Genomic DNA, 27,646 nt, shown 5'->3' on the forward strand with positions numbered 1-27,646 from the left:
ATCACAAATCTCTAGATGATAGGTAGTGCAAAAGAGTACACATTTGCTCAGAAGTCTAAAGACATTTTAGATAAGTTCTAAAATAAGTATTTTAATATCTATTTAAGTCACCAAGAATAAATAAAGACTTTAAAGGATATTTGTTATTTTGTCAAGTTTTGGTAATTTAACCTTCTTCAGTAAACTTTCCATTGTGAGCTCTTGTGCTGTAGTAATTCTATTTAAATTACATTTTATTTAATTTTGCTAATATTCATAAAGTGGATTTCTTTTTATAGCAGGACTTAACTGTGATTTATATCTATTTTAGGTAAAGGATATTCCCTATTTTCAGACAAAAAACATACCTCCACATGATGATCGAGGTACAAGAGTGTTTGCTCATGATGCAGGAGGTAATGTGTGGTTTTATTCTCATGAGACTCCTCTTTATATTAAAAAGAAAATTCTTTTTAACAGAAAGCTAATTAAAAAGAAAGTTCTTTTCAAGTAGGATGACACCAAAAATTCATGTATACTTACTTTTGGGTCAACTTAAAAATTATACCAAAATAATTGTTTGAGTCAATTTAAAATTAAACCATAATATTTTTTTGTGAGGGACATAAGAAAGTGTTTTTCCAACTAAGTACCCAGCCTTTCAAGAAGACAAAAACTGGATCAGTTGCTTCTGTTTAAAAAAAAAAAAAATACGTAAAAATTTTTAACGCTAATCCTTTTAGGTCTAAGAAACAGCTGTTTGGGGGAAAGGAGAGAGATAAACATGTACTTATACATTACGTGATCTCTCTTTTTTATGAACTATAATATTTTAGTATATGCATAACAGCCACAGGTTTAAAGCTTCATAATCTTGAAGATTGTTTCTAACATGTACCTCTTTAGACTCAGAATTATTGCTTTTCTTTATGCAAATGTTGAGGATAATTGAAATGATGCCTTAATTGTATAATCTTAATTTTCCATTTTGTATCTAAAACCTCACGTTAAAGTAGTATCAACATATATTCTGGCTTTAATTATTTTCCTAATTCAAAGCAAATGATCTTTTTTTCTCCCCAGTTTAGGTTAGATTTTGAGCCATAAAACGAGTTTTGATTTTCTTCCCTAATTTCCTTTCTTTAAAATTTCACATAGTTTAAGGCATCTTGAAAGAGGTGTCATTGATATTATTACTATCTTTATCAGATTATGTTTTATATTTACTTATGCACAGGTCTTCCATCTGGAACTGGAGGTCTTGTAAAAAACTCTTTTCACTTGCTACGACAGCAGATGAGTCTTACGGAAATAATGAATTCAATCCATTCAGATGCTTCTCTGTTTTTAGAAAGTACAGAAGACACTGGACTTCAGGAGCATACAGATGATAACTGCCTTTATTGTGTCTGTATCGAAATTCTGGGTTTCCAGCCCAGTAACCAACTAAGTGCAATATGTAGTCATTCAGGTGAGTGATTATGTCCGTCTAGGTTAATCGACCTGAATGTGGATCTCCTCCAGTTACAAGTCATCTCCCAGCCCTATTAATCATCCCTCTTACTCCATTTTCACTGCCTCAGCCTTCGTTCAGTCACTCATCATCTCCATATTAGAGTCTTAGTGTTTCAGTCTCCGGTTTTGGCCCCTTCCAATTCATCTTTCATATTGTTGCCTGGGATTAATCTCTTGATGATTCCATACTGACTATTCATGCTCAGCAAACAAGACTCTGTGTGTGACCTGCCTGGTGTCTTTTTTCAACCATTCTCCTGTCTTATAATCCATACACTATTACTGACTGACTTGAAGTTTTTGAACAAACTGTGCTTTTTTTTTTATGACTCTAGGCATGAAAAATGTATTTTTCCCTGCTGTTCTCTCTTGCCTTTCCCTTTCCTTACACACATATAAGCTCACACACAGGCACACACCTCGTCCACCTCATCCTAAGCGTCAGGGATTTTGTATCTGCAAAGTTTTCTCTGACACACTAAGTGAGACGTTGACATCCCATCCTCTTTACTCTTGTTGACCTTTGTACATAGATCTCTTATGATGATTATTGCTTAGTTATTTTTTTCCCTTCTACTCAATAAGTTCCTTTAGGGTATGGTCTGTCATGTCTTTTCATTTTTATATTTCTAATACCTAGTTTTGTACTGCTTTGCATAATAGGCACTCAATGTGTTTTTGGTGAGGGAATAAATAAATTGAACCCAGATTCAGCTTTTCCATATGATTCAACAAGTGACATATATTAGCAATGTAAAATTAGTATATATGTGTTTGAAGTGTTACCATAGAAACCTTTTCTTGGTGAACATCGCTTAGCTACCCTCAGGAAACCCAGTGATGATGAGAGTTCTCTGGGTCACTCTTCCAAATTTCTCCTTGGAGTTCTGATTCAGAGCTTCCCACCTGATGGGTTGCAGCACACTGATGTGCCACAGATAGGATATGGGTATGCCAAGATATTAATCCCCTCAATGATTCCATGCCCCAATAGGGCCCAGGTTTGACAAGCCCTGCACTGTGATACGTCCCACTGTGAACAGCCCTGTCCAGGGCCCCAGCATGCTGTAATTATTTTCATTTGCTGTGAGTGAAAAGGTTTGGGCAGTGTTGTTCTGAAGTATTGCACACAGTAAAGATGCTGTCATTTGGCTGTACATCGTTTATGATGCTTTAGTTCCTGAAAATTCCACTTCTTCATTTACTTATTCAACAAATACTTATGGAGCGCTTACTATGGAGTTTTTGCTATACTGTTCTTTACTTATGTATCAAATAAGAAATACGGAAACCAGCCCTGTAATTACCCAGTCACAAGATAATCACAGCTAGTTCTAATCCATTTGTGCTCTGTAGCTGGGAGAGTGGTCAAGCAGAGTGTCGTGAAGTTTGGGACTTGGGAAAGACTTCCTGCAGTTGAAGAAGCTCTTACCTCAGCACAGCCATTAGAGCCCCTCGGCTTGTTATTCTAGTGACATGAAGTGTTGGATTGAGGAGCAGCAGGGGAAGGATGATTCTTAATTGGAAAATGATTACAGTTTACTGCTGATACCCATCTTGGAGCTGTGAAGGGAGAGAGACTAATTGTTAAAAAGTCACTGAACCCTTACTCATTCATACACTCAAATATTTATTACACCTCTACCATGGGTCAGGTGTTGAACTAGACGCTAGGAGAACAATTGGGAGAGAAAAAAAAAGACACTAATTTTGCTTTCTGTGAGCTTTAGTCCTGTGGGGAAAGAAATGGATTGATTGATCAGTCAATCAATTGATTATACAAATATAATACTGCATTTGTAACAAGTGCCATCAAGAATAGATACATGGTATTAGCAAAGAAATATAATCGAGTAGGCAGATCAAAAATGAATCTGAAGAAAATAGAAGCCAACTAAGTGAAGACTGGAGTATGGAGAATTTTAAGACAGAGGGAACAGCATCAACAAAGGTGTTCTGATGGGAGCGAGCATAGGAAGTAGAAGGGACTAAAAAGACCTTTGTGAATGGAGCTCAGAAAGCAAGGGGAAAGGAGATACAAGATCTGCCTAGAAAGATAGATAGAAACTGAGCCCTGCAGAGCCCTTGTTACCCAAAGTGTGGTGAGTCGACCAGCAGCATGAGCATCACCTGAGAGCTTGTTGGAAACGTAGAATCTCAAACTCCACTCCACACACAATCAGAACCTGCATTTTAACAAGAGTCCTAGGTTATTCATGTATACCATACAGTTTGAGAAGCACTGCTATAGGCCATGTTAAGGATTTTGTCTATCAAAAAGAAGACATCATCATCTATGGAAGATAACTAAAAATTAGTCCCTCTACTATTTAATGATCATTTTAAAGGGACGTCAAGACTTGAACACAAGACATTTCATTCTCTAAAATTTCCTGTCTGATAAGGTGGTGGTTCAAAAATGTTAAAGCTCAGAGGAAAGGCCATTAGAAAAGGATATTTAGTAACATTTTATTCTGTGTCTTCCACCTTCACAGGTGTTTATGCATTGTATGGTTCTAGTGTGCAAGGCAAAATGTTGGCCTTTCAAAATTTAGTACTGTACATTTCTGTTGAATCTAATTTATAGTACACCACATTTGCCCTAGTCTAGCTTACCAACTTCAAACGGGAAACCTTATAAATGTTTTAGACTAGTCCATCTGTGAAAGAGAGAGCATTAGAAAAAAATCAATGCACTATAAAAGATAATGGCAAGATCAGTTTGAATGTCTAGGTTATTAAATTGACAATTTGTGAGGAGTGGGTAGAAACTACACAGGGCAGAGGAGGGCCCTAAAGAGACAGTGGTGGTCTTCAAAGTTATTTTAGTTGCAGAATCCATGTTTCAGTCAAAATCTATGCAAAAGACCAGTGATATGCAGATGATGGTATAAGGGGAATAAGGAGGTGGATCCCATCTACCTGGCCTTGCCCAAGTGATAAAGTGGGGGCGGGGGGCCGGAAATGCTGCTTCTCCAAGAACCATGGAAGACCACTGGTGTAAACACAGCAGAGCAGTGAGCTCTGGTGCCAAGACTTAGGCTCAAAGCCACAGTTTTTCACCTAATTAGTTATTTGATCTTGGACAATCTACCTAATTTTGCTGAGCTTTAGTTTTTATTTTTGCTTAAATCTCTAAATGAGAATAATGACACCTACCTAATGGTGTTGTTTGATATTTAATAATATGTAAGATTAGCATTTACTAAGCTCTCTGTAAATGGTAACTCACAGTAAGTTATTTATGCTAGAACTGATAGTCTCTCCTAAATTCTGATAATTCAGTTATGGTGATCTTACTGTGCTCCTAAGGAAAAACTCCTTGCTCACTTCGTTTTACATCTCCTGCTGCCTGAGAGTATTGGTTATCAAGTGATTATATATATATCAGAGCTAAAGCTCCTCACAGAAATTCTTAATTTTTTTCGTAAATAATTATTTCAGCATTTTCCATAAGCTATTTTGGGGCTTACTGCTTTCTGGTAGGAAAAAATTAACTACAGTTTTTCCGAATGAACCTGTATGGATTTATATTTATTATTTTTTGCTCAGAGCTTTTTATTCTTTCTCACATGTAGTGGCATAATTTAGCTGGAGTCGGCCTTATGCTCAGATACATGGAGTAAAGAAGATGTCTAGTCTCTTAGGGTTCGGTCTATCCTATGCTTCATATCTCCATTTTCAACTGAAAGATAAAATAAAGCTAAGATAGACTATTATTAGTTAAAAAGAAAGGAAACAATAAAAGCAAACAACTACAGTTAAGAAGCTAAACATCAATCATATAGATAAAATGATTTTGTTTATGGACAAAATGCTTCATCCAAATTAAAAATAATCTTGAAGTGTCTTGAATAAAACTGTGTCCAGGTGCATTGCATCAAATACTTCTTAAGAGAAGGTAGAAAAAAGGTCCCTAAAGGTAAATATCATCAACTTAGTATGCACAGTTTTGCTTTTGACAGAATCGTAGATGTTATCTTCCATGTCTAAGAAAAAGTAGGCCAACTAGCTGTTCCTTGCCCCATTTCCAAGGGTTTTGGTTCTCTTTATTCTGCCAATTTATAAATAGTGCCCATGTTGTGCCCACATGTTCTCTGTAGTTCCCATTTAACACATGTAGTTATTTCATTAAAGAATTTGTTCATATGGTTTAGCATGTTTCACAAAAAAACAGGCCCTATGTAGTAAACAGCTTCTGTTATCATTATGCTTAAGATGCTGTTTCACATCTCCAAATGGGATAAACTGGTTATTTTGGAACCTGACTTAACTAGAAGAATGATTTTTTTTTTTTTTTAATGAGAATGAATGACATCTTTAGAAATAGGATGCATTCTAACAGGTTAGAAATGTTAGGAGTCATCACTGGTTGAAGGTGAAGCAGAAATAAATTATTTTATAACTTTTCAGAAACATATCAATTGAAGAAAATATAGCTTTCTTACTGTTACCTGTGCTGGAGTATTTTGTCATTGTACTCCTTGGGTAGTTCATCAACTGAGTCTAAAATAATATTTCCATCTCTTATCTGTTTATTCAATATAACTGGTTTTTAAGTACATCTTTAGTTCTCAGATCTTTTGGCAATAGTTTTATTTTTTAAATTAATGTATAATTTAAGTAGCATGTTTTACTTTTAAGTGCCTCACAAGAAACATGATGTCCTTGATAACCAAAATTTAAAACTATGCTAAATTTATAGATCTTCTTTTCCAGGGAACCAAAGCATTTTCTGCTTAGTATTATATAAATAGTAATCTTAGGAAGTACTTAGAGATGAGTTGAGGTGATGATATTTCTATTCTGTGGAAAACAACATAGGGAGAGGTAGTGTGTGTTGATGTTGATCTAGTTTCCTGGATTTCTAAAAATATAGCTTTTTTTCTCTACTCTGACAATGTGCTGTAGTGGAAAGAGTACTGGGCTAGCTATCATGATGTCTTACTTCTGGCTGAGTGTGTGTCTCCTCTCTCTGAATCTCTTTTCTTTCATGAAATGAAAGCTTTAACTAATTTCAGGTATTTCTTATAGTAGTAAAGTTATATGATTTTATAGGTTGCCCACTGTTAACTCCCTGAACAGATGACCAAAGACTTGCTGATTTCCATTTGCTCAATCACTTGATTTAAGAGCTCAGGATAATTTTAAATAAAAAAATTCATGTCATTTTAGCAACATCAGGATGTTTAGTGGACTTCAGAATCCCATCTTGGAGTACCTTAGCAAAGATTCATGGGTAGTAGATTTATTCTAAGGAATGAAATGATAATTCAGGGAAGTATGATTCTTATATTGGTAATTATTAAATGGGGGGAAAACAAGTCATAGAATAATATATATAGTACAATCCCACTTATATACCCAAAGAGCAAGAAAGAGAAATTAAAATAGCAAAAGATCTGAAATTATATATATATATCTCAAACCTTTAACCATATTTACCTATGGAGAGGGGTAGTTAGTTTGGGGATGGGAAAGGGGATAGATAAGGTGTCTTCACTTTTTATTCTGTACGCATCTTTATTTGAATTTTTAAAATAATCACATATTAATATTTTTGTAATTTAGGAAAATAAAATCTTATGTAAAAATGTCTTTAGAATTTAACAAATTTCACTATCTGAGCAGTCTGAATTTACTTTGAAAATCTTCATCATGGAAAATAATTGTTGAAAACTGGATAGAAGTTACAAGGAATCATCTCCTCTGTAGGATATAATGCAAGCATAGGAACTAAGCCATTGTGATACTTTAATTGAAATAATTTTTTTCTTCAGACCTTCAAGACATTCCATATTCTGATTGGTGTGAGCAGACTATCCATAATCCGTTAGAAGTGGTTCCCTCTAAGTTTTCGGGAATTTCTGGATGCAGTGATGGAGTGTCTCAAGAAGGCTCAGCCAGCAGCACCAAAAGCACAGAATTGCTACTAGGTAAGTTGTCAGATTCAAATCTAAGCATTGTTAATAAAACTATATTTAGTTTTGTTGTTGTTGTTCATAAATAATGTTAACGAAAGTTATCTCAAAACTATGACTAGTCAGTTTTATTGAGGCATATTTAGCCAGTTTTTGCACCTGTATGCAAACTGATATGTACCCTCTTAGCTGTCTGCTTTTAGTAGAAAGAATTTTGCTCCCAAAATGACCAAGAGATTAGCGCAGTTTATCTCAGTTTTAGATCTTTAGATAAAGTTTAAAAACAAATTCCATGAGTTATAACCATTTCCTAATGTGATATAGATGAAATATTTTATCTTCTTTTCAGGTGTTAAAACAATTCCAGACGATACACCAATGTGCCGTATACTCCTTCGCAAAGAAGTTCTAAGATTAGTCATTAATTTGAGTAGTTCAGTTTCAACAAAATGTCATGAAACTGGGCTTTTAACGTAAGTAAACTATGAGTATTCTTTGTTCTGCTTTTTTATGGTGAAAAAGATACTTGAAATACTTCAACAATTGGACTAATTACCTTCCATTGGTAGTTCTCAACTGTATGGGATATCTGTGGGAGGCTAGATTTTCTTCATATACATCAAGCAAAATAACATAGGCAAACAGATTAAATGCAGAAGCAGGTATGTGGATCTAGCTATCTTCTATTAAGCCAGACTTTAAAGAGATCTGTAGAAATGTAAAACAGTACCATTCTTCTCATTTTTTTAGTTTTGGAAAATAATAGTTATCTTTCATTAAAATATATATTTATGTTAACATGTAATGGATTTATTTTTTTAAATGAATTAATAAATATCTTGAAATTTTCTCAATTTTAACTTGTGGTAATTATCAATGGCTATAGCCCACAAAAAATAAACTTTCTGGAGTCCTCAGTAATTTTTAAGAAATTAAGGGAATTATGAGACCAAAAAGTTTGAGAAAAGCTGGCCTATGTAAAACAAATAATATTTTCTTGGTTTAATTTTTCCTTATTTTTCTTTCTTTCTCTTAATAAAAGTTGCAGAATTTTTATTGTTTTTCTAAATCACAGCAACATGATAAAGGAAAATTCGGACAGTCGTCAACATCTTTGATTTGCACTATTTAAAGCAGTGGTCCTCAAAGGAAATACACTTCAGGGTCTCCTGTGGGACTCTAAAAAAATAATAACACAGATGCCAGGGTCCCTGTACAAACCTCCTGGCCAGTAGCTCTAGGGGTAGTAGGTCTTTAACCTGTGTATCACCCCACCTCACCCCACAGCCAATTCTGAGATGCTATCCCAGCTAAAAACCACTGTTTGAAAGATATAAAGAGATAGCCCAGTCAAGGATATTGATAACTTCAGTCTAACTTTAAAAACTTCTTTCTATTTTAAAACGTAATTTTTAAAATATGTGAGTCATTCTAGGCTGATAAATAAATTTTGCAATTTCTCATGCCAGTGGAAAAAATATTTCTAACTTTCCAAGAAGCATTTGGATTTTGATCATTTTAAGACATAACCCCAGACTTAAAATGTCTAATTTAAGTGTGAAGTGGGAATATTTAATATTTTATATTCTATGCCGTCACCCAAAAATGCCATCTAATCAGTATCTGGAGAAAAAATATTTAAAAAATGATGTTTTGTAGGAAAAATAGGTAAGGCCTTATTATAGTTTTTTATCACACCATAGTCTTGTCTTTTGTTTTAGAATTAAGGAGAAGTATCCTCAAACATTTGATGACATATGCCTTTACTCTGAGGTTTCCCATTTGCTGTCACACTGCACATTTAGACTTCCATGTCGGAGGTTCATACAAGAATTATTTCAAGATGTACAGTTTTTACAAGTAAGTAGAATTTTTACTTAGGAAATTTATCTTTTAAGAATAATTCTGTTTGAATTAAGTTAAAAGGGAGATTATATCTGTTGATACACTAGACGGTCATTAACAGTTTACCACTTCTTTTCTAGATGCATGAAGAAGCAGAGGCTGTGTTGGCAATACCACCAAAGCAACCTATAGTTGATACATCTGCTGAATCCTGACCTCATATTTATGATGTATATAGATGTATACTATATATATTCATATTTGTGGATTTCCTACAAGCCTCAGAAAATGCTGACTGACTGGGCAGCGAAGACAGGAGCATCTTCTGTACACTGTTCCAGCAATTACTGGTACATGAACAGTTGGAACTGCAGACTTACCCTAACCAAAACAACTTCCTCTATCCCCCGTTGAGCCCTTTTGGGGGTTCATTGTTAATTACCACAGTTTTAAGAGTTTTAGTTAACCATTGTATGCAAGAGCCAAGCACTGAATACCTACATAAGTTTTCTGTTTTTTCATTTTAAGAGCATAATAACAGTGGAACAATAATAGGATATGCTGAAGCACTCTTCACACAGTTATTTCTGAATTCTTTTTTTAGAGTTAATACAAAGATGCCTTGTTTGTTAACTAATTCGTGGAAACCAGAAATCGGTGTCTCTGAGGCTACATCCTGTTACCACGACAGGGTGTGCTTTAACTGCTGGTATCAGAGGGGGAACTTCGGCCCTTCCACATTTTTCTTAATGTTTCTAACACTACTTCAGAGGTTTGTAACCTCAAAGCGAAAGAAGAGCCTCAACAACCCGGGACTTATAAGTTATTTTTATGTTGCTAGACTTGCATAAAGTTTCTTATTTGTTTTCTGTCTATTAAGTTTTGTTGCAATGTATTATTATAGGCTATTTGAACTGATTAAGGTTTTTCACTACAGTTCCTGATTAAAATCAGAAGATCATTTTGTAATTCAAAGTATTTCTCATTTATAGAATGCATATATTTTCAGTGGACTTCCGTTTTTATCAACTTCCCATATCACCATTTAAACAGGAACTTTAACAAGCACTATTAATTTAGACCTAAAGCAAAAGAAAGCATTAAATAACACTTTGGATCTCTTGAGGAAATGATAAGTTTGCCTACAATTTACACATTCCATGGGAAAAGAAGAGCCATATTTCCTTTTAAGAAATCATTAATAAACCTTATTACAATTAAAAATTGTAGTGAAAAGCCTTAAGTACCAAATTTTAAAGCAGCAGTAATTTAATTTTTATATCAGTGTTCTTGTTTTGCACAAACTAAATGCAGTGATAGGTGAGTTTATGAGTACAGTAATTGCCTTTATCACATTTGTGAAGTTAAGTTGATGAGGGCAAGATTTTGTTTATTTGTGTGTTTAATTTGTATATGTCTAAAGATATTTGGAAATCTTTACAGGAATTAAACATATGCAAATTTGTGTATAAAAGTAGCATAGCCATTATCATTTAGAATGCTTGTAAATGAAAGGATTATCTTTTTTGAGGTCTATATATAAACAGAAAAAAAATCCAGCTGGACTGATTAGGACCCTTTTTTAATTCATTTGTGTATACCATTCTTACCGTTACACAGCAGCTTTGACACAGTCGTAGTACATTAATATTTTCCCATATCCTTTTTATAATGGGCTTGTTCTTTGAGATCTCTGTAAAGAACCCTGTGAACTAGAAAACATAACTCACAGAGATAGTTTTGTTTTGTTTCTTTTAATTTACTGGCACTGAAAGTTCCAATTGGGATGAAGCATTTCATCTCACTTCATAACACCTCTTTGACTGCACTTCAGTGAATTGTTCTTATGTGCACTGTGTAGCAACTTACATTATAACAAAACAGATAAGGGCTGTAAGCTGCTCCTTATGTTAAAAAGTGGTTCTTCAGCTTTTCTCTCGTAAAATCCAATTGAAGATAAAACAAATACTTTTTTTTTACCTTTAATTTATCTCTGAACCCCAGTGTTTATTTAAATGTCAACAGTACTTCTAAGAACGTTGCCTGTCACCTTGGTCTTTGGTCTTGGATAATTAAACTGCCTTCCAGAGAACCAAATGTCAGAGATACTAGACCAAATAGTGGTTAAAAACTCCAAAGGAGGTAATGTAGTAATCTTATTCATAGTGGGATTAACATATTTTAGACATTCATTGTAAACACTACCTCAGTTAATAAAGACTATAAAATCTGTGGTTTAATCCCTCAAAAGTTAACAGTAGTTCTTTTTTGTCACATACACACAACCATCCCCATGCCTAGACCCCACGTCACTCACCCCTCCTGAAATGAAGTCTTCGTTACTATTAGCCTAAACAGGTTGTTGACTATTTCTTTGAAAGACATGTATGTATACATCATAATATTTGCCTATAGCACTTAGTTTGGGGAGACACTCAGAGCTTTGTGGTTATCAGTAATCTAAGAAAAGAAAGTCTGTAACTTAAATGTATAGTGCTGTTTGGTTTATCCATATTTTACTGACAGGTCTAATACGTTTTCTTTAAGTACTCATTAGTATAAAAGTAGACTTTTATGATGAAAAATGCTCACATGCAGTGCCAAGTGATTAACTTAGGTGTTTAAAAATCTTAAATTATAGCTGAAAAGGTTAGGAATGGTGTCAGTGGTAATAGAAATAATTGAGAAAATTATCTATAAATAACAGATATTACCAGACTATAAAATACCAGAATAATGTCAATACTGTAGTTTTTTCAAGATTTTAGAATTAATCTCAGTCCATATAAATTTGTACTGTTGGTAATTATTGAATAATTTGGAGGAATTTGGGCAGTTGTACTGGTTGTAAACTGTGAATTTCTAATTGTAAAGTGAATTGTCATTTCTAATTGAAATTTTTTTTCAAGAACAGATTTCAGCTTCATATACTAAGTAAATACTGATAAATAAGGAACTTAGAAATTAGTATTTGTAATTAAATATGATCTAAAATTTCTTATATTTTTATTTCCTGTTTATGCTTAGGTAGATTGCTGGGGGAGGGAGTCTGTTCTCCCTAATAAAAATTTTTCTAATAAACATTGGTAGCATAAGGACATTCTGTAAGACAGTGACATTAAAAAAGGCTCTTGTCGAGGTATACATTATTATACTAGTTACTCTAACACCTTGTGTACAAGTCCTTTTGAAATGGTGGCTTTAATAGTTTTCAGCTCTTTTATCCAGAGCTTGAGATAAAGTTGAGTTTTTCAGGGCATATTACAATGGCAAAGTGTTCAACAGTGAGGTGTCAATGCTTACTCAGATTTGTCTACTGCTATTTATATAAAAATTGTTTTCATTTCATTCAGAGGATGCCTTTTACCCCCACGTTAAAGCACAGATCATTAAGCAATAAAAACCAATCAAATTATCATCCAAATTATAACTGCGATTATTTTTGCATGGTAAGAGTGAGGTGCTAATTTTGTGTGAGATGAGCTTTGTAAACTACCTTGGGAAAGGTCCTTTGGAAGTAAGGTTTTTCCCCTTTAGTCCTATGCTTCCAGTTTTGTCTCAAATTCACAATCCATTAAAACATGGGAAAAAAGAATAGATTAAATTAATTGAGAGAGTTTTATGAGAAGAGGTGTTGGAATAAATCTAGAATATTTGTTGGGAAAGGTCTCCCTTGTCTCCTCATTTAGGAAATACATTATTACCAGCTTAATTTCACAAGCATCACTACAGTGAGAGTTTCATTATAAAAGCATACCAGTGAAATGAATAGCAATGCTTATCAAACAATATTGAAATCTGTGAGAATCTTTCTAGGAGCATTCTTTTTTCTTTTAGTTCCAGGTTCCCAGGGTATTTTTCATTCATAGTAAGTTTATATGACTGACACAGAATGTGGATTTTTCCCCCTTTGGAGTATTTTTATAATGTAGGTGGATAGCTATGCCACAGCATGCATAAATTGCACATTTTGTTTGACTTTCTTTATAAAATATTTAATTTGAAAAATATAATTTATGCCAAAAAAGGTATACCTTGTAATTTTGCCACTAAATAGGTTGATTTAGCACAAAATGCAAAGTCTTAGGGCAGAGGGGGGGAGATAAAAAGTTTTCATAGAGAATAGTTGAAAAATGTTCCATTACTGGTCTGTCAGAAACCCTAAAGCTGCATTGTAAAAAAATGGTGTAAATTAGTTTTGAAAAGTGGTAAGGGATTGTGAAAAAAAATCTCAGACTTAATGCTCCCTAACCACATTATTTTCTTCTTTTTTTATTTAGTAATACGCTGCTACAGATTTGGAGGTTCTGGTGTTTGTAGGTCACTGAACAGACATTGAAATCTGATTTATATTGTATAACTGTAACATAGAAAGAAAAAGTATTTATATATTTTCCGTAAGAATATTTCATTGAGTTGTGTATAATTTAAATAAGATTTGTCCCCAAATGGTTTTGCTCACCCTGATTTTTGTGTGTGTGTGGTTTTCTTGTTTTTGTATAATGTGTACAGTTTATGTCAAGGGCATTAAAAAGCCTCCTGAAGTATAATCTTATCAAAGGGATACATTGTTAATAAAATGTACTTAAAATTCTTAAACTTGTGTTGTTCTGTCTGAAATTTTAAAACAATCAGTGTTGATTTGAGTTAGGTACCAGTGAGGCTGATAGATGTCACTCCCAGTTAAAGTGACGTTTAGGTACCACAGGTAAGAGTCTAGTTGAGTAACGCGTTAGTGGGTTGTTCCAAATGTCTTAAAATAGCTATTTATGCTTTTGTAAACGTTCTTCATAATCTAATCAAACATATATCTTTACAGTTTTAATTTTTAGTTTCAAATCATTATAAAGGGTTTGGAAAACTGGATCTGTCTTTAGACAGAACAGGTCTGAATTTTTTGAGAAATTAATACACACTATAAGTGATGAGGGTATGATGGTGACTTCTGTGCAAGGTATTTGATTTCTCACACGGAAACTAGCATGATCAGATAGGCTAACCTGCAGCCACCTAGTGGCAAAAGAAAATACCGCAAGGGAAATTACCGAGCCTGGAGAAGAAAATTCAATGGCAAAGCTAGGCACTGTTACGTAGTTGATTAAATGTGGTAAAATGTATGTCTCACTTTCAGAAATAGATTTGTGTTGGATAGCTTGGTCTTTAAGCACATTTCTTTATATCATTTTCCCATTGCGTTCCACTACATATTTATGTCATTCAACAAAAACGTATTTGGCCCCCAAAAAAGCACCTTTAATAATCATTATACAGCTGATCTTTGAAAAAATGTGATAATACAGCTGAACTTCAAAAAGTTTGTTTCATTTTTAAAAACTCTCTGGTATATAAAAATACTCAAAGTACTGCCTTAGTCAGGCTGGTATAACAAAATACCACAGATTGGGTAGCTTATAAACAACAGAAATTTAGTTCTCACAGTTCTGTGGGGTGGAAGTCTGAAAACAGAGTGCCAGCATGGTCAAGTGAGGACTCTGGCGGGTCCCAGACTTCTGGTTGTGTCCTCACATGGCGGAGGCAAGTAGGGAGCTCTGTGGAGTCTCTCATAAGAGCACTAATTCCATTCATGAGCGCTCCTGCCTCATGACCTAATCACCTCCCCAAGGGCCCCTTGCTAATCCCCTCATCGTCGGGGTAGGATTTCAACATGAATTTTGGGGGAGACAATCATTCAGACCATGGCAACTACTTTTGTATTATCTCCACAAAAGAAACCAAAATGTACTAAAATGCACTTTTTCTTTAATGCTTATCTTAGAGGACTAAGACAGCTACATTTGTTTAGTCCTTTAAATTGAATATATTGTGTTGTAAATATCGTTTTAACTGCTAATTCTGAAGGCTTTTTCTTTTGTCTCTCTTCAAGGGTTTTAACCGTTCTACTTTATGCAAAATGTCTTATATGTTTTGTAAAACCTTTGAGATGAAAGCCAGTTTCTTTCCTCAAAGCTCTTAGAAGAAACACTAGATGTTGTCTAATTGAACTTGATTTTCTTCGTAAATACACTTTCTAGTGGAGTCTCAGTTTCACTAGACTTGGTCCAAGTCGGGTGTTAGGATGTCAGCAGGGGCCGGCTCGGTGGTGCAGCGGTTAAGTGCACACGTTCTGCTTCAGCGGCCCAGGGTTCACTGGTTCGGATCCCGGGTGTGGACGATATAAAGGGGAAGGTGAGCACGGATGTTAGCTCAGGGCCAGCCTTACTCAGCAGAAAGAGGAGGATTGGCAGCAGATGTTAGCTCAGGGCTACTCTTCCTCCAAAAAAGAAATATATAGATATAGATAGAGGATGTCAGCAAGTGCTCTCAGCAGGGGCAGTCTCTGTTGTGTGATGAGGTCCCTGCTCCCAGTCAGAGCCCCTGCAGTCCCCTTCGTGCAGCTGAGGACCAGTCTCCAGGCTGATGTGGTATTTGTAGGTCATTAATGCCAGTCCTGCTCACCATCAGAATATCCTGATATTTCTAAGGAATTATTACTAATTTGGTTTTAGGTGCAATTTTTTAAACGTATTATGGCTATGTTAGAAAAAGTAGTGCCCATTTAGAGAACAAATATTTACGAATGAAATAGTATTATTTGCCTCAGTATCAAAGGGAGAGAGGATAAGGGTATGGATGTGCTTAAATGGCCATGGGTTAATGGCTCTTGGGGCTGATGACAGTACATAGAGGATTGTTAAACTATTCTACTTTTGTGTATATTTGAAATTCTCCATGTATGTTTTAATCCTAATAGTTGAAATGACACCTGAATACAAATTTCAAAGTTTCTGAATAATACTTATTAAAGCAATGCTGTTGCGATGACATAGAGCATTGGAAATTAGGGTTTTAAGTCCTAATTTATTTGCTTGTTATGAACACGAGAAAGGAATGTTTATAGCCAAAACTATAGTTCATAGTGTTGTACACACAAAGTTCTATAGCCCAGCATTTCCTACTGGTGTGTTATGTTTCAGAAAGACATCTTCATGTGACTTAGGCCAATGATTCTCAAAGCTGAGTGTGCATCTGAATGCCTGGGGGCTGATGAAATATAGATTCCACGTCTCATGCCACAGGGATTCTGATGAGGAGGTTTGGAATGCAACCCAGGAATTGATGTCTTTAGTAAGCTCATGAGGTGATTTATTAGCTATTCTAATTGTTAGATTTTCATTTCATCGAGGTAGAGAAAAACACAAAATAATGCAATGGTGAAATATTTTAATGAAGGCTTGTTGCAACAAGAATGACTTCAAGGTTTTGTGGATTATTTTTTAAAATCTATATAAAAGATACTATTTACAAATCAGTCATCACTGTCATTGACGTTACTGTGTACTTTTATAATTGCAAGTGACAAAGGAACACGAGGCTAAATGATGACAATACTGACCGCGAAGTCTTCTTGAAGCTATTAGACTCATCAAGATACTTGTTTGTACTACCTTAGGAGTATATAACCAATTTTTCCAACAAAAAGCTTAATTACATGTAAGGAAAAAGTTGAAAAGCCTGAACCAAAGTCATGGCTTGTGTAGGTATATTTAAGCCAGTTGACAGCTACCTTACTTTGAGATGTGGGTCCTTCACTCTCTCTATGGTGTTGAATGGCACATTAGGTATGAGAGAGGCACAGGCAGCGTCATTTCCAGTACAGCAAACAGCAAGGAACCCCCATTGATGCTTGTTTAGAAATGTGATAAACATTAACGGTTGACGGGCAGACGGAAGAGAAAGGAACTACTGTGTAGTGAAAACTTGTGATGCCACCAGGTGCTTTGCATCTATTGGCTCAAGGAGACAAAGCTGCTGCTAAGCCAATACAGGATTTCCCACTCCATATAGCTTTTTACAGTTATGGCTAAACGATGTCCAGCAATGAGGTTTCATTTTATTTATTAAGTTAGCATCATAGGAACATAAATGAGACAGGGTGTCATCTTGACGCAGACAACCTATTACAGAGTTCAAAGGATGCTAAATGAAAACAGGTCATTTATATATTAGAGTTCTTGAAAAAAAGAGGAACCATAAAACATGAATTACTCAATGACATATTTTCCTTTTTCTATTCTGAGGTAGTCATCAAAAATTGTGGCCTAAGGATTGGCGTTCACTAAGTAGGAGTGCTATTATCTGGACACTAAGTCAGGTTCCTTGCCAATCCCACTCTTTAACTGTGGTAAGCTAGAGAGAAGGACAATTATGGGCTATTATTGATGCATACACGTCTTACCTATTAGATAAAGATTCTGCCCCCAGAAGAGTTAATTTTACTGCATCAATCAACCACAAATTCTTATCCCTTCAAGCCAAGTCTAAAATCTGTTTTAGTCTCAAACTTCTGTGACTTTTTCATTAAACACACCCAGAATAAATTAACATTGACCATTTATGCTGTAGTAACAAATCTGTGGCCTTTATTAAAGGCTTAAATCTAGTTTTTTTACTCTTAAGATATTAAATGTGCGGGTGAAACTTTATGGAAATACTTTCTCACTAAAAACTGAACTTCTAGGACCATAGTCGCCCTGTCCAGGACTGAGTGGGTGGGGTCCATCCCTATGTCATGTGCCAGATCTGCCGTCACAAGGGTGAGCCTGGAACATACAGCAGCAAGGTAAGCCTGTTCCCACAGTCCTGCCATTTCTACAGCAAGCTTGCTCCAAGGAGGAATGTTAAGTTAAGTTTCATAGCTTCTGACCTTGGAAACCTAGGAAGGTTGTAGTGGTCTTATATACATCAGACCTACCAATGGTGATAGCTCACTGGGATTAAACACCGAGGTATCTGGTAATAGAATGGTGTCGGCCATGCTTCTCCTAGTGTTTGTGTAGCATAAAGGTATGAAAGGAGTATACTGATTAGTGGTGGTGGTCACCTTGATCTAAGAGGGTAACCGAGGAGACGCTGCTGTTCTCACTCAGGGGAGGTGAGGCAAGACCCAGGGGTATGGCCATTTGCGTTTTATACTCTGAACAGAGTGCTGGCACTGGTGGATCTGTTGGGAGACTGTCCTTGTCTCCAGACATGGGTGAAGCCAACTGGGACACATAATTCAAAGTAGTTTCTCCAGCTGGGATTTCTCCCTGGGAGTTCATGTAGTTTTTTTCTAGTGCCTTCAGTAAATTTTCAAGTGAAGTCAATAGTCCCCGCTGACTTGGGGCTGTAGGGGGTACTGGGACATGGCCACAAGAACCAGAGTTAGAAGCTGCCTGATTATAGGTGAAGTTCTCAAAACAGATGCAGGGTCCAGGGCCGGAGTAGTTCTTCTCTGCTGGGAGGAGGTAAAGGTAGGCAGGCTTAGTAATTTCAGTTTCTGTGAGTGAGTTCCTAGTGCCTGAGAACTGTATCTTACTCCCTTCCGGCTTGTTTATAACTTCAATAGCATCTGGAATGCAGTCCTTGACACTCATTATTGTTAGGTGAGGATTCTCCTGGAACAGAAACAAAAAATAGGCAAATATAACACGTGTGTGTGTGTGTGTGTGTGTGTGTGTGTCTATCAGAGTATATAAAGTATGAACTTAGAGCTTCACTTTTTTTCATGTCATCCTGGTCACAAAGTCACCTGAAGGTGGTTCTGAAAACCAAAGGATTTCCCCTGACAGAAGAAATCAAAGCTCCATCCACCCATTTCATGGCAGTGGGAGCAGAGGTGGCTTTTGCTGTGTGGTACCTTCCTGTGGAGAATCTAGGAAAGCATGGTTATTACAGCCCCAACCCTCGATCAGTCTTTAACGGGGATATGGTATACACACAATTTCCCAACTTTTACCTTGGATTTTATTAATGACAGGACGCTGCTCTTGTAAGGATCTGGAATGTCAGGATAACATTTCTCCTTCATCCTAGAAAAACAGTGAAAATCTGATGAATTTTTCACTACAGTGGAATAGCTAAGAGGGAGAAGACTGGAGCCAGATCCCTGGGTTCTAATCCTTGCTCTATCCCTTATTAACTGTGACCTGGGCAAGCTACTTGCCCTTCTATGCTTTAATTTCCTCGTTGGTTCCATGGAGATGACGGTAGTTATGGTGGTGTGTGAGGATCAACGAGTGGGTATATGTAAAGTAATTAGAACACTGCCAAGCACAGAGTAAGTGAAATATAAATATCAGCTATTGTTATTGAACAAGTATTGCAATCTTTTAAAATGGTTCTTGTCTTCCTTATGTATTGACCAGAAAAGCAAAGTTGTTAAAAATTTTTCGTATTCTCATCCGAGCCTCCTTTGTCCTTTTCCTTTTCAGCACTTTTTCTCATATTCAGTGTGATTTCTATCTTATTAAACTTCTTTCTAGATCCCTCTCTGACTCCTTTCTTGGATAAAGTCTTCCCTGCACACTTACCACTGACTGTTCAAGTAGCACACGATCATGATGAGCACAACGCAGAACACCGTGGGCAGTATGATACGTATCAGTAAATGGGCTGGAGAAGGAAAAAGAAGGATATTTTTAAGGAGTATTTTTCTCTCCTCAAAGGAATAAAAATAAATTTAAGGTTGAGAGTAATTTGACACGTTCGTTATTCCTCAAAAGTCTATTTATGAACATTCAATGTGAGTTCTGCCTGACTGGGAGGGAAAACACAACCAACCAGCCAACACAGGGAACCATTCGTCCCCAACACTTGTGACTCAAACTCATGACTTCTTCTGGCAGATCGGATCATTACTCCCAATTGTTCACTCCCTCCCTGTGTGAGAATTATACTCCGCACCCTTGCCACATCTCCCTGGCAGGTGGAGTGCACATCTCTGCTCCGTGACTTGGGGCCCAGCCACACGACTTGGTTTGACCAATGGGATATTAGTAGTTGCAGTGTCAGCAGCTGCTTTAAGTGAACCTGCATAGTTTGGCTTGCCCTCGTGTGCTCCTGTAACCCACATGAGAAGCCTCCATCCCACGTAGCCACTGCCCTTCAGCCTGAGCTCCAGAGTGAAGCCACATGGAACAAACCTAACCCTGACCGAAGCCTAGAGTCCCTCCCGGCCCAGCCTGGATGAGCCAAGCCCATGAGCATAAAAAGAAATATTTGCTTTTGTATGGTACTGAGATTTTGAGTTTTTTTGGTTACACATCAAAAATTGACTAAGGAACCCCTCTAGTTAGTCTCATAAAATCAGCTGAATATGTCTTAACTGGGATAATTATTCCATTTTTATTTCTCAGATATGTCAACCAGTGCTTCATTTTCTTAAATGCCCATCTTCTTGTTCCCACTGCTTGAAAGTCCACCAGTTAATAATTCAGCTGGGTTGGTACAGACCCTCTTTTACAAATGTGAATTCCACAGGAAGGGCTTGGAGTCATTCACATGTATATATATTTCTGTTCAATCCATTCGCCTCCCTGCTCTCCCCACCCCCTAGACCCAATACCAGCTGTGCTGGAAGGAATGGGGTTTGATTTGGGGATAAGGGTGGGGCGTAATGGAGGAGTTTTGTTGAAGGGAGGGCAGGCCTGGGCAGATGCCCAACCCAGTGCTGTGAGGCAGTACAGGGCTCTGGAGAAAAGGCCAGAAAGGTAAGAGAGTACCCAAGCAAGGATCTCAACAAGTGGCCCAAAATTAACTGGGAAGCCAGGCAGTGGGAAAGAAACTCTGCTCCTGACACCACCGAATGACACCTTGCTCTCAAGATCAGTCCTTTTGACTACTACAATTGGTTTTAAAATTCGTTCAATTATGCATTTATAATGCACTTGAGAACAAGTGTGGGGACCTAACTATAGTAGGTTTCAAACTGGTTTTGCTAACCTTTTTATTGGACTGTAATATATGCATAGAGAAAAGTGCTCCTAAGTGTACAGCTCGAAGAATTTTCACAAATTGAACATACCCACATCATCGGTACCCAGATCAAGAAAAAGAACGTTACCAGCTCCCCAGAAAGGCCCCAGGAAAGGTCCCCATCCAGTCATTACTCCTTCCCAAGGTAACCACTATCTTGTCTTTTAACAAGATAAATGGCAGCGGCTCTTTCTCTACTCTGTAGATGGAATCGCACGCCAGGAGTCGGGTCTGGCTTCCGTCACTCAGCACTGCCTTAGTGAGACTGATCCATACTATTTATGGAACCGTAGAATGTCATCCTCATTGCTGCAATTACACAGCAATTTATTCTCCTTTTTAATAATATAATCAATAGAGTCACAGCCAAGGCTAAGGAGAAATAAGTGAAACCTAGAAAATATACTTGAGATAATCATAGGTATTATATGTGTGTGTATGTGTGTGTGTTGACACACATCTACCAGCCAAGTAAATACCAAAGAGGGATAAAAATAGCCTGGAAATAAATTTTAAATTAACTCCAAAATGACAAGAGTGCTCAAATAATGGAAACCGTTGACTGAAATCTTCATGTGGCTCGGAGAGTTCTGGCCTTTGGCTTGGAGACCTGGGGCCATGTTTTGGTCTGGTAGCGAACAGCAGTGAGTGCCCCAGCCTGCCGCTACAGTACTCTGTGCCCTCATCACTGGTCAGGGCACTCTAGGGTCAGCAGTTCTACCTGATGTGGCCATCCCATCCCCACAGCTCCGCCTTCAGCGAAGGGACCCCACCCTGAGGGCAGTCGGTAACTTCAGACACTTTTCAGCTTATCTGCTTTTCATGGAGGAGTATCTCCAATCTTCCGATGTGGACCTTCTTGACACCCTGTCTGGCACCTACTTTTCTCCTTCCCTCTCCAGCAGTATCTATTTTCTCCCACCACCTTCCTGTTTGTTCAGGGTTTACCATGAGAATCATATTTACCATCAACCGGTTCCTGCCATTCTTCTCCCTTTCTCTTCTTTCTCCATCTTTGAAGCCAAATGCACTTTGGAAATATGGATCTCTTTAGCTCACCCTTTCCTCCCCACATTTGCAAACACTGGGTTTGTGAACAAACACTTCTTGTCCCCCTCCACCCGTCTATAATTGCCCCGGAAAGGCAAAGTCAGGAGGCCATCGGTTCATCACTGAGGGAAACCAGCCAGAAGGCGGGCTGCAGAGAGCAATCTTGCTGAGAAAAACACCACCACCCTTCTCTAGACAGAAGCCTTGTGGCTCTTCCAAAGTCGGCACTAAAATATGCTATCTGTGATTTTCAGACTATACTGGAACTGAGTTCCAGAGAAGTGCCTCAGGGGCCACCGAGCAGACCAGAGAAAGGTCCCAGGTCAGAGGTCAGTCAGATTAGCCCCACTCTTAATGTATTACGTAGTGGGATTCCATGGAACATTTTTTGCATAACAGAGTTTCATCTAGAGAGACAGACAGACAGTTAGACAGAGACAGAAAGAAGAAAGGTTTAAAAATTCCTGATCTAGACAAAGCCCACGGCAATGTGTGCAATTTGTTAGTTTCCTAGGAATTCCCAAAGAAAGAGTTTTGATTCGGAAAAACTCACAGTGTTCATCTGGGGTCGTGACCTTTGTGAAAGCATCCAGGGGGCCCTCGCCAACGCTTGTGAACGGAGTGACGAAAAACTCATAGATGGATTCCGGCTGTAGGTTTTCCACAACAAATGTCTTTTGTTCCGGCTTGTCGATTTTGTATTTGCAACACACTGAATTATCTGTGGTTGTAAAAAAAATCGTTTTTTTCAGGAAGAAAAAATTATTAAGAGTGTGATAGAGATCTTGAGAGAGAGTTGGGTATAACACTCTTGTTGACTCGGCACTGCCAAAATTTTTAAACCAACCAAAAATTAAATCATGGTTTCATCACACTGAGGAGATGGGTCAAATCTTCAGGAGATGGCAAGAAAAGCAAAAAGTCCACTAATTAACAAGAGATGTTGGTGATCCCGGGAGAGCACGCAAATCTACAAGAGAGAGCAAGAGCTTGCAAGAAACTTAAAAATACATCACAATAACCTTAACAAAGTCAAAGAAAAAAGGAAAAAGGGGTTAGTCAGAAAGTTTCATAAGTGGCAAGTTTTTCTAAGGAGTTGATGATACTGTAAGTGCTTCTAAAAATACCGGCCACATTGTTTTTTAGTAAGTTAAAATACTGGCCCCCACCCTCTTGTCCACCCTGAGAACGCTGATAGTAAAAGCATCCAAGAATAGAACTCAGTGCGGCCACAGTCAAAGATGGCAGCTTTTTCAATGTTTTCAAATAACGAGATCTGGAAAGAGTAAATCAATAAACAAAAATGTCACCTGAAAGAGCTGCCTTTTCGAATCCTGGGTGGCACTGCCCCTCCTTGGGTTTCAGGTAGACATGGTACCCTCGTATAAAACTGCGCTGGGTTTCGGTGGGGTAATCCTTCCAACTCAGAGCGAAGGAGTGCGATGTCAAGTTACTCATGACCACTTGAGGGTTGACTAAAGGAGCTAGGGAAGGAAGTTGGGATACGAAGAGAGTCATGATTTGGAAATAGTCTCAAAGACTCATGGAAACTAAAAGCAGAGCCACAGCCAACTCCCAAGGCTGTAGGAGCTTATGCCAAGATAAGGAATTTCATCTTTTTCTCTAGGGACATTTATGCTTTGACATAGTGAGAGCTGGGAAGGAGTTGAGCAATCTTCTTGTTCAAGCCTTGCCTGTCACAGATGTAGCAATGGATGCCCAGAGAGATTCAGTAACTTGCACAAAGTCACACAGCAAAAAAGAGAATAAAGACTTCCTTAGACTTCATTCTGCTCCTGAATTCTAAACAGTGTTTGATGGAAGACTCAACCAGAGAATGAACTGAAGTGGGGATGAAGGGGAGAAGGGAGAGGGTTGTGATCAAAGAGGTAAGGGCGGATTTGAAGGACTCTAATTCTCAGATGGTGGCTATGCAAAGTTATCCAAGTGTCACTGGAAACACCCAGGAGCATTTATTCTGAAAGCTTTCCTGAGCCTGTTTCATCACATACCCTTGTGCACACCCAGTCTATGCACACTGACACACACACCAGCACACACCTCCTGCCTGTTTCACACAGCTCCCACCACAGGCAGAAGCCCCAGGGCTGATCTGATCAGTGCTGAGCAATCAAGGGCCCAGCCACCCAGCTCTCAGCAGGTGTGAGAGCCCAGATGCCAAAGGGAAATGAGCAACCACATGGGACAGACTCCTCTCCACTGCGGGTGGGGTCGTGGGAAAACGTCTGGGTGGCGATTTCACAGTATGTATCAGAAGTCTTAAAAATTATAAAACAAATGAAAGACTCTTCAAGAAGTCCAACCTTTTGACTCAAGTATTGTACTTCTAAGATTTATTTAAAAATCATTATTGTGGATATGAGCGAACTTTAGCTAAAATGACGGTGATTCAGACAGGGGATAAGAGAGCCGGCAAAGAGGACAGAAAAGAGACCGAGCGAGTGGGACTGCAGGATGCCTGAAGGCGAATTTTATAGTTTTCAGTTGACAAACATTGTAATCATCCTAAATGTCCAAAGACAGGGGACTCGACATATGCATACAATGAGGCACTTTGCAATACAAAAATGATACAGTTAAATAATATGTAGTGACAGGAGTCAAAAAGCACTTTACAAATGGTGTAGAGTAAGTTCCCATTTTTATTTGGGAATAAAATTTTTTTATTTTGTCTATCTGTACAGAGAAAGGAATACCTGGATATACATAAAATATTACTTCTGGATATTTGCCTTTGGGTGGTAAAATGAACAATGTTTTTGTCTTCATTTGCAAAATATTTTATAAATTGTCTTTAATGAAAATGCCTTATTTTTGTATGATTAAAAAAATGATTTTTAAAAAAACTCAATTACCAGAAAAATGGGATGCTGAAAATTAAGAAAGGTGTTGAAATCTCCCTAAATCAAAAGCTGGGGGTCTCCGGATTGTGCTGAACAAGTCTGCCGTGGACACATAAAAGGCTTCAAACTTACCCAGCTCCTGGGAGTATCCTGTTTTTTGCTCTAATAAATAAGCGATCCTTTTTGTAGAAATTCCGTAAATTCTGAAGTTGTATCTGACCCCCGGTCTAAAAGCATCTAGAGAAGAAAAGTCAATAGATTTTCAATAACACAGAATGACATTCTCTTTATTTCTGAAAAGGAAATGAATGAGAAACGAATTTGTGTCCCCTTAATAACTTCCTTCTCGGGGTTTCTGCACTTGATCTCCACCATCTTCCCTCCTTCCCTGAGCCTTGGCGTCCTCCATGTCTCCAGCGACAATGGCCTCTCCATCATCCTCTTGAACAAGAGCTCTCAAACGTCCCCTGACCCATGTGTATTTAACTGGGTGCAGAATTTGACCAGACACAGAAAAGCGTTTTAAACTCTTCTTTGACTCCAAGTCCCCCTCCAGCGCCGGGCCGTCTCTCTGTCCACGAAAGCCCAGCATCTGGAAGGCTGCACTGCCTCTTCCACGCTTCCCCTCACACCTGGCTTCTGCAACCCACCATCAGCACCCGCCACGCCCCTGACCGTGCTCCAGCCCAGGGCAGCCCGGCTTCCTCCCTCCCCAAGGGCACGGGACTGCCCTCCAGGGACCTCTGTCACCCTCTGGACCCAGACAACTCCCACATATTTATCTTGAGGCCAGCAGATGGCGCCACCAATCCTCCTGCTCCAGCCACACACTCCGGCTCCTTTTACTTTGCAAAAGCAGAAATCTTGAAATTACAAACCCCACGTAGGAGTAAGAGTTCAAGTTCCATGTGTTTCATTGAAACTGAAGGAGTTGATGACCGACTCCCATCAACTCCATGTCCGAAACTTCTCCCAAATCCGTACACTTTGCTTTTGTAAAAGCTCCCTGGACAACTGCTATAATGTCATTTTATGTTATCAGCTCTGCCATTCATTTGAGACCACTAATTTAGAGGAAGAGATTCATGAATACCCATCCCAGCCTTAGGTCCAGATAGTCTCTGTAAAAGTGGATTTAAAGGTCTTATCTTAGGCCACATGATGGCAAAATTTGAACCCCTACCACCCAGGCCGAATTTATAGTTTCAAAAATTGTTAGTTTAGCACAAAGTATCTGCGAGCCGGTCCAGAAATCCTAGCTGAACTTGCTACAAGGTGAACCAAGCAAGACAGTGACATGGACGGTTCCCACCTGAGCTGATGACTGTGCTTGTGGTATTGGGGCCTAGGTTTTCCCACTGCAGATCACAGGACCCGTCCTGGGGACGGTCACACCACTCCACAACGTAGCCTGTGACATCTCCAGACTGGGGTTTCCACGACAGAGAGAATCCATCCGCTGTGACGTTAACTCTTTCTTCTTCAACTTCTATGTTACAAATAGAGTAATGCTTTAGATTTAATTAACTAAATTTTTTAAAGTGTCTGAAGAAGAAAAACTTGGACATGCAGTGTATCTAACAGGTAGAGTGGTTCCGCTTCAATCACTGCGGGGACGGGGGGGCGGGGGGCGGTGTCCATCCGGGATTTCCTGCCTCTCACTTCCCAGCAAATAGTCACAGCTCCCCCTCAGATGCCCCTTGTCCTGACCTCCTGAGACCCAACAAGACTTCAGCCTCTAACACAGGAGTCAGCAGATTTCTGCCAGCAGGACAGATCCAGCCTCTGAGGCTCTGACCCTGGAGCTAAGGATGCTTTTAAGATTTTTAAAGAGTTGTAAACAACAAATTCACAAACAATATAGACTATAAAACAGAGACCGTGTGGCCTGCGAAACCTAAAAGATTTCCGGTGGCGCAATGGTTAAGTTCGCACGCTCCCCTTCAGTGGCCCGGGGTTCGCCGATTTGGACCCCTGGTGAGGACATGGCACCACTTGGCAAGCCATGCTGTGGCAGGCGTCCCACATATAAAGTAGAGGAATATGGGCATGGATGTTAGCTCAGGGCCAGTCTTCCTCAGCAAAAAGAGGAGGATTGGCAGCAGATGTTAGCTCAGGGATAATCTTCCTCAAAAAAAAGAAAAAGAGTAAAAAGTTGCTGACCCTTGACCTAGAACCATGTCTAGGACTTGACCTGCTTTCCAAACGTATCTGTTGATTGAATGAATAGTTCAGCTTAATTCCCCCACATAATGCTGGATGCCCCTGGACTAACCACTGCTTCTGAGACGTTAGGGGTTGAAATTGAGGTGGGGACAGACAAAAGGAAAAAACAACTCAGCTATGTGCTAAGTTGGGTTACGCAAGGCTGCACACACTGCTTGTGATCAACGCTGCCACCTTGACGTACTTTAAAAGCCAGAGGAGTTTTCTGACAATTGAGAAAAAGCAATCCGATTTCAATGGAGTACCAGTTCTACTGATTTTAAGCCGTCACCCTAGACCTTGAGGGATGACAATGTCTCCTGCTTCCTGAGGCTGACCGCACAGCCTGCCACTGGGAACTGCGCACTGGTCCCAGCTGGTCGCTCCATGAAAGCAGACCCCCATCAAGGAGCTGCTCAGAAAAGCAATCAGTGTGGAGCCCATAATACTTGGGACTGACCTATACTAAAA

The 27,646-nt window shown here is 38.4% G+C and overlaps 2 protein-coding genes across 25 annotated transcripts in view; one reads left to right on the top strand and one right to left on the bottom strand.

Annotated features, from left to right (window-relative positions):
- The window catches only part of RICTOR (RPTOR independent companion of MTOR complex 2), a 112,114-nt gene extending 98,255 nt beyond the window's left edge, over positions 1–13,859 (top strand). For 10 of the 12 annotated variants that reach the window (XM_023625711.2, XM_023625712.2, XM_070245885.1 and 7 more), the window contains 6 exons: positions 311–395; positions 1,217–1,450; positions 7,275–7,430; positions 7,765–7,888; positions 9,137–9,275; positions 9,401–13,859. In XM_023625711.2, coding sequence (XP_023481479.1) covers positions 311–395; positions 1,217–1,450; positions 7,275–7,430; positions 7,765–7,888; positions 9,137–9,275; positions 9,401–9,475 — 813 coding nt within the window. In that variant the 3' untranslated portion in view covers positions 9,476–13,859. The remainder of the gene's footprint in view (positions 1–310; positions 396–1,216; positions 1,451–7,274; positions 7,431–7,764; positions 7,889–9,136; positions 9,276–9,400) is intronic. The other 2 variants (XM_023625713.2, XM_023625716.2) reach the window with 1 other exon arrangement.
- A 2,605-nt stretch (positions 13,860–16,464) lies between these two features.
- OSMR (oncostatin M receptor) overlaps positions 16,465–27,646 on the bottom strand; it is a 61,009-nt gene continuing 49,827 nt past the window's right edge. For all 13 annotated transcript variants that reach the window (XR_011430140.1, XR_011430139.1, XM_070245890.1 and 10 more), the window contains 7 exons: positions 26,283–26,459; positions 25,103–25,207; positions 23,417–23,590; positions 22,660–22,827; positions 19,613–19,694; positions 19,039–19,111; positions 16,465–18,697 (listed from right to left, as the gene is read on the bottom strand). Coding sequence is in view for 11 of the 13 variants with exons in the window: in XM_070245890.1 (XP_070101991.1) it covers positions 18,125–18,697; positions 19,039–19,111; positions 19,613–19,694; positions 22,660–22,827; positions 23,417–23,590; positions 25,103–25,207; positions 26,283–26,459 (1,352 nt within the window). In the remaining 2 variants the exon portion in view is untranslated. The remainder of the gene's footprint in view (positions 18,698–19,038; positions 19,112–19,612; positions 19,695–22,659; positions 22,828–23,416; positions 23,591–25,102; positions 25,208–26,282; positions 26,460–27,646) is intronic.

Source organism: Equus caballus, chromosome 21 (genome assembly GCF_041296265.1).
Source record: "Equus caballus isolate H_3958 breed thoroughbred chromosome 21, TB-T2T, whole genome shotgun sequence".
NCBI classification, from domain to species: domain Eukaryota; kingdom Metazoa; phylum Chordata; class Mammalia; order Perissodactyla; family Equidae; genus Equus; species Equus caballus.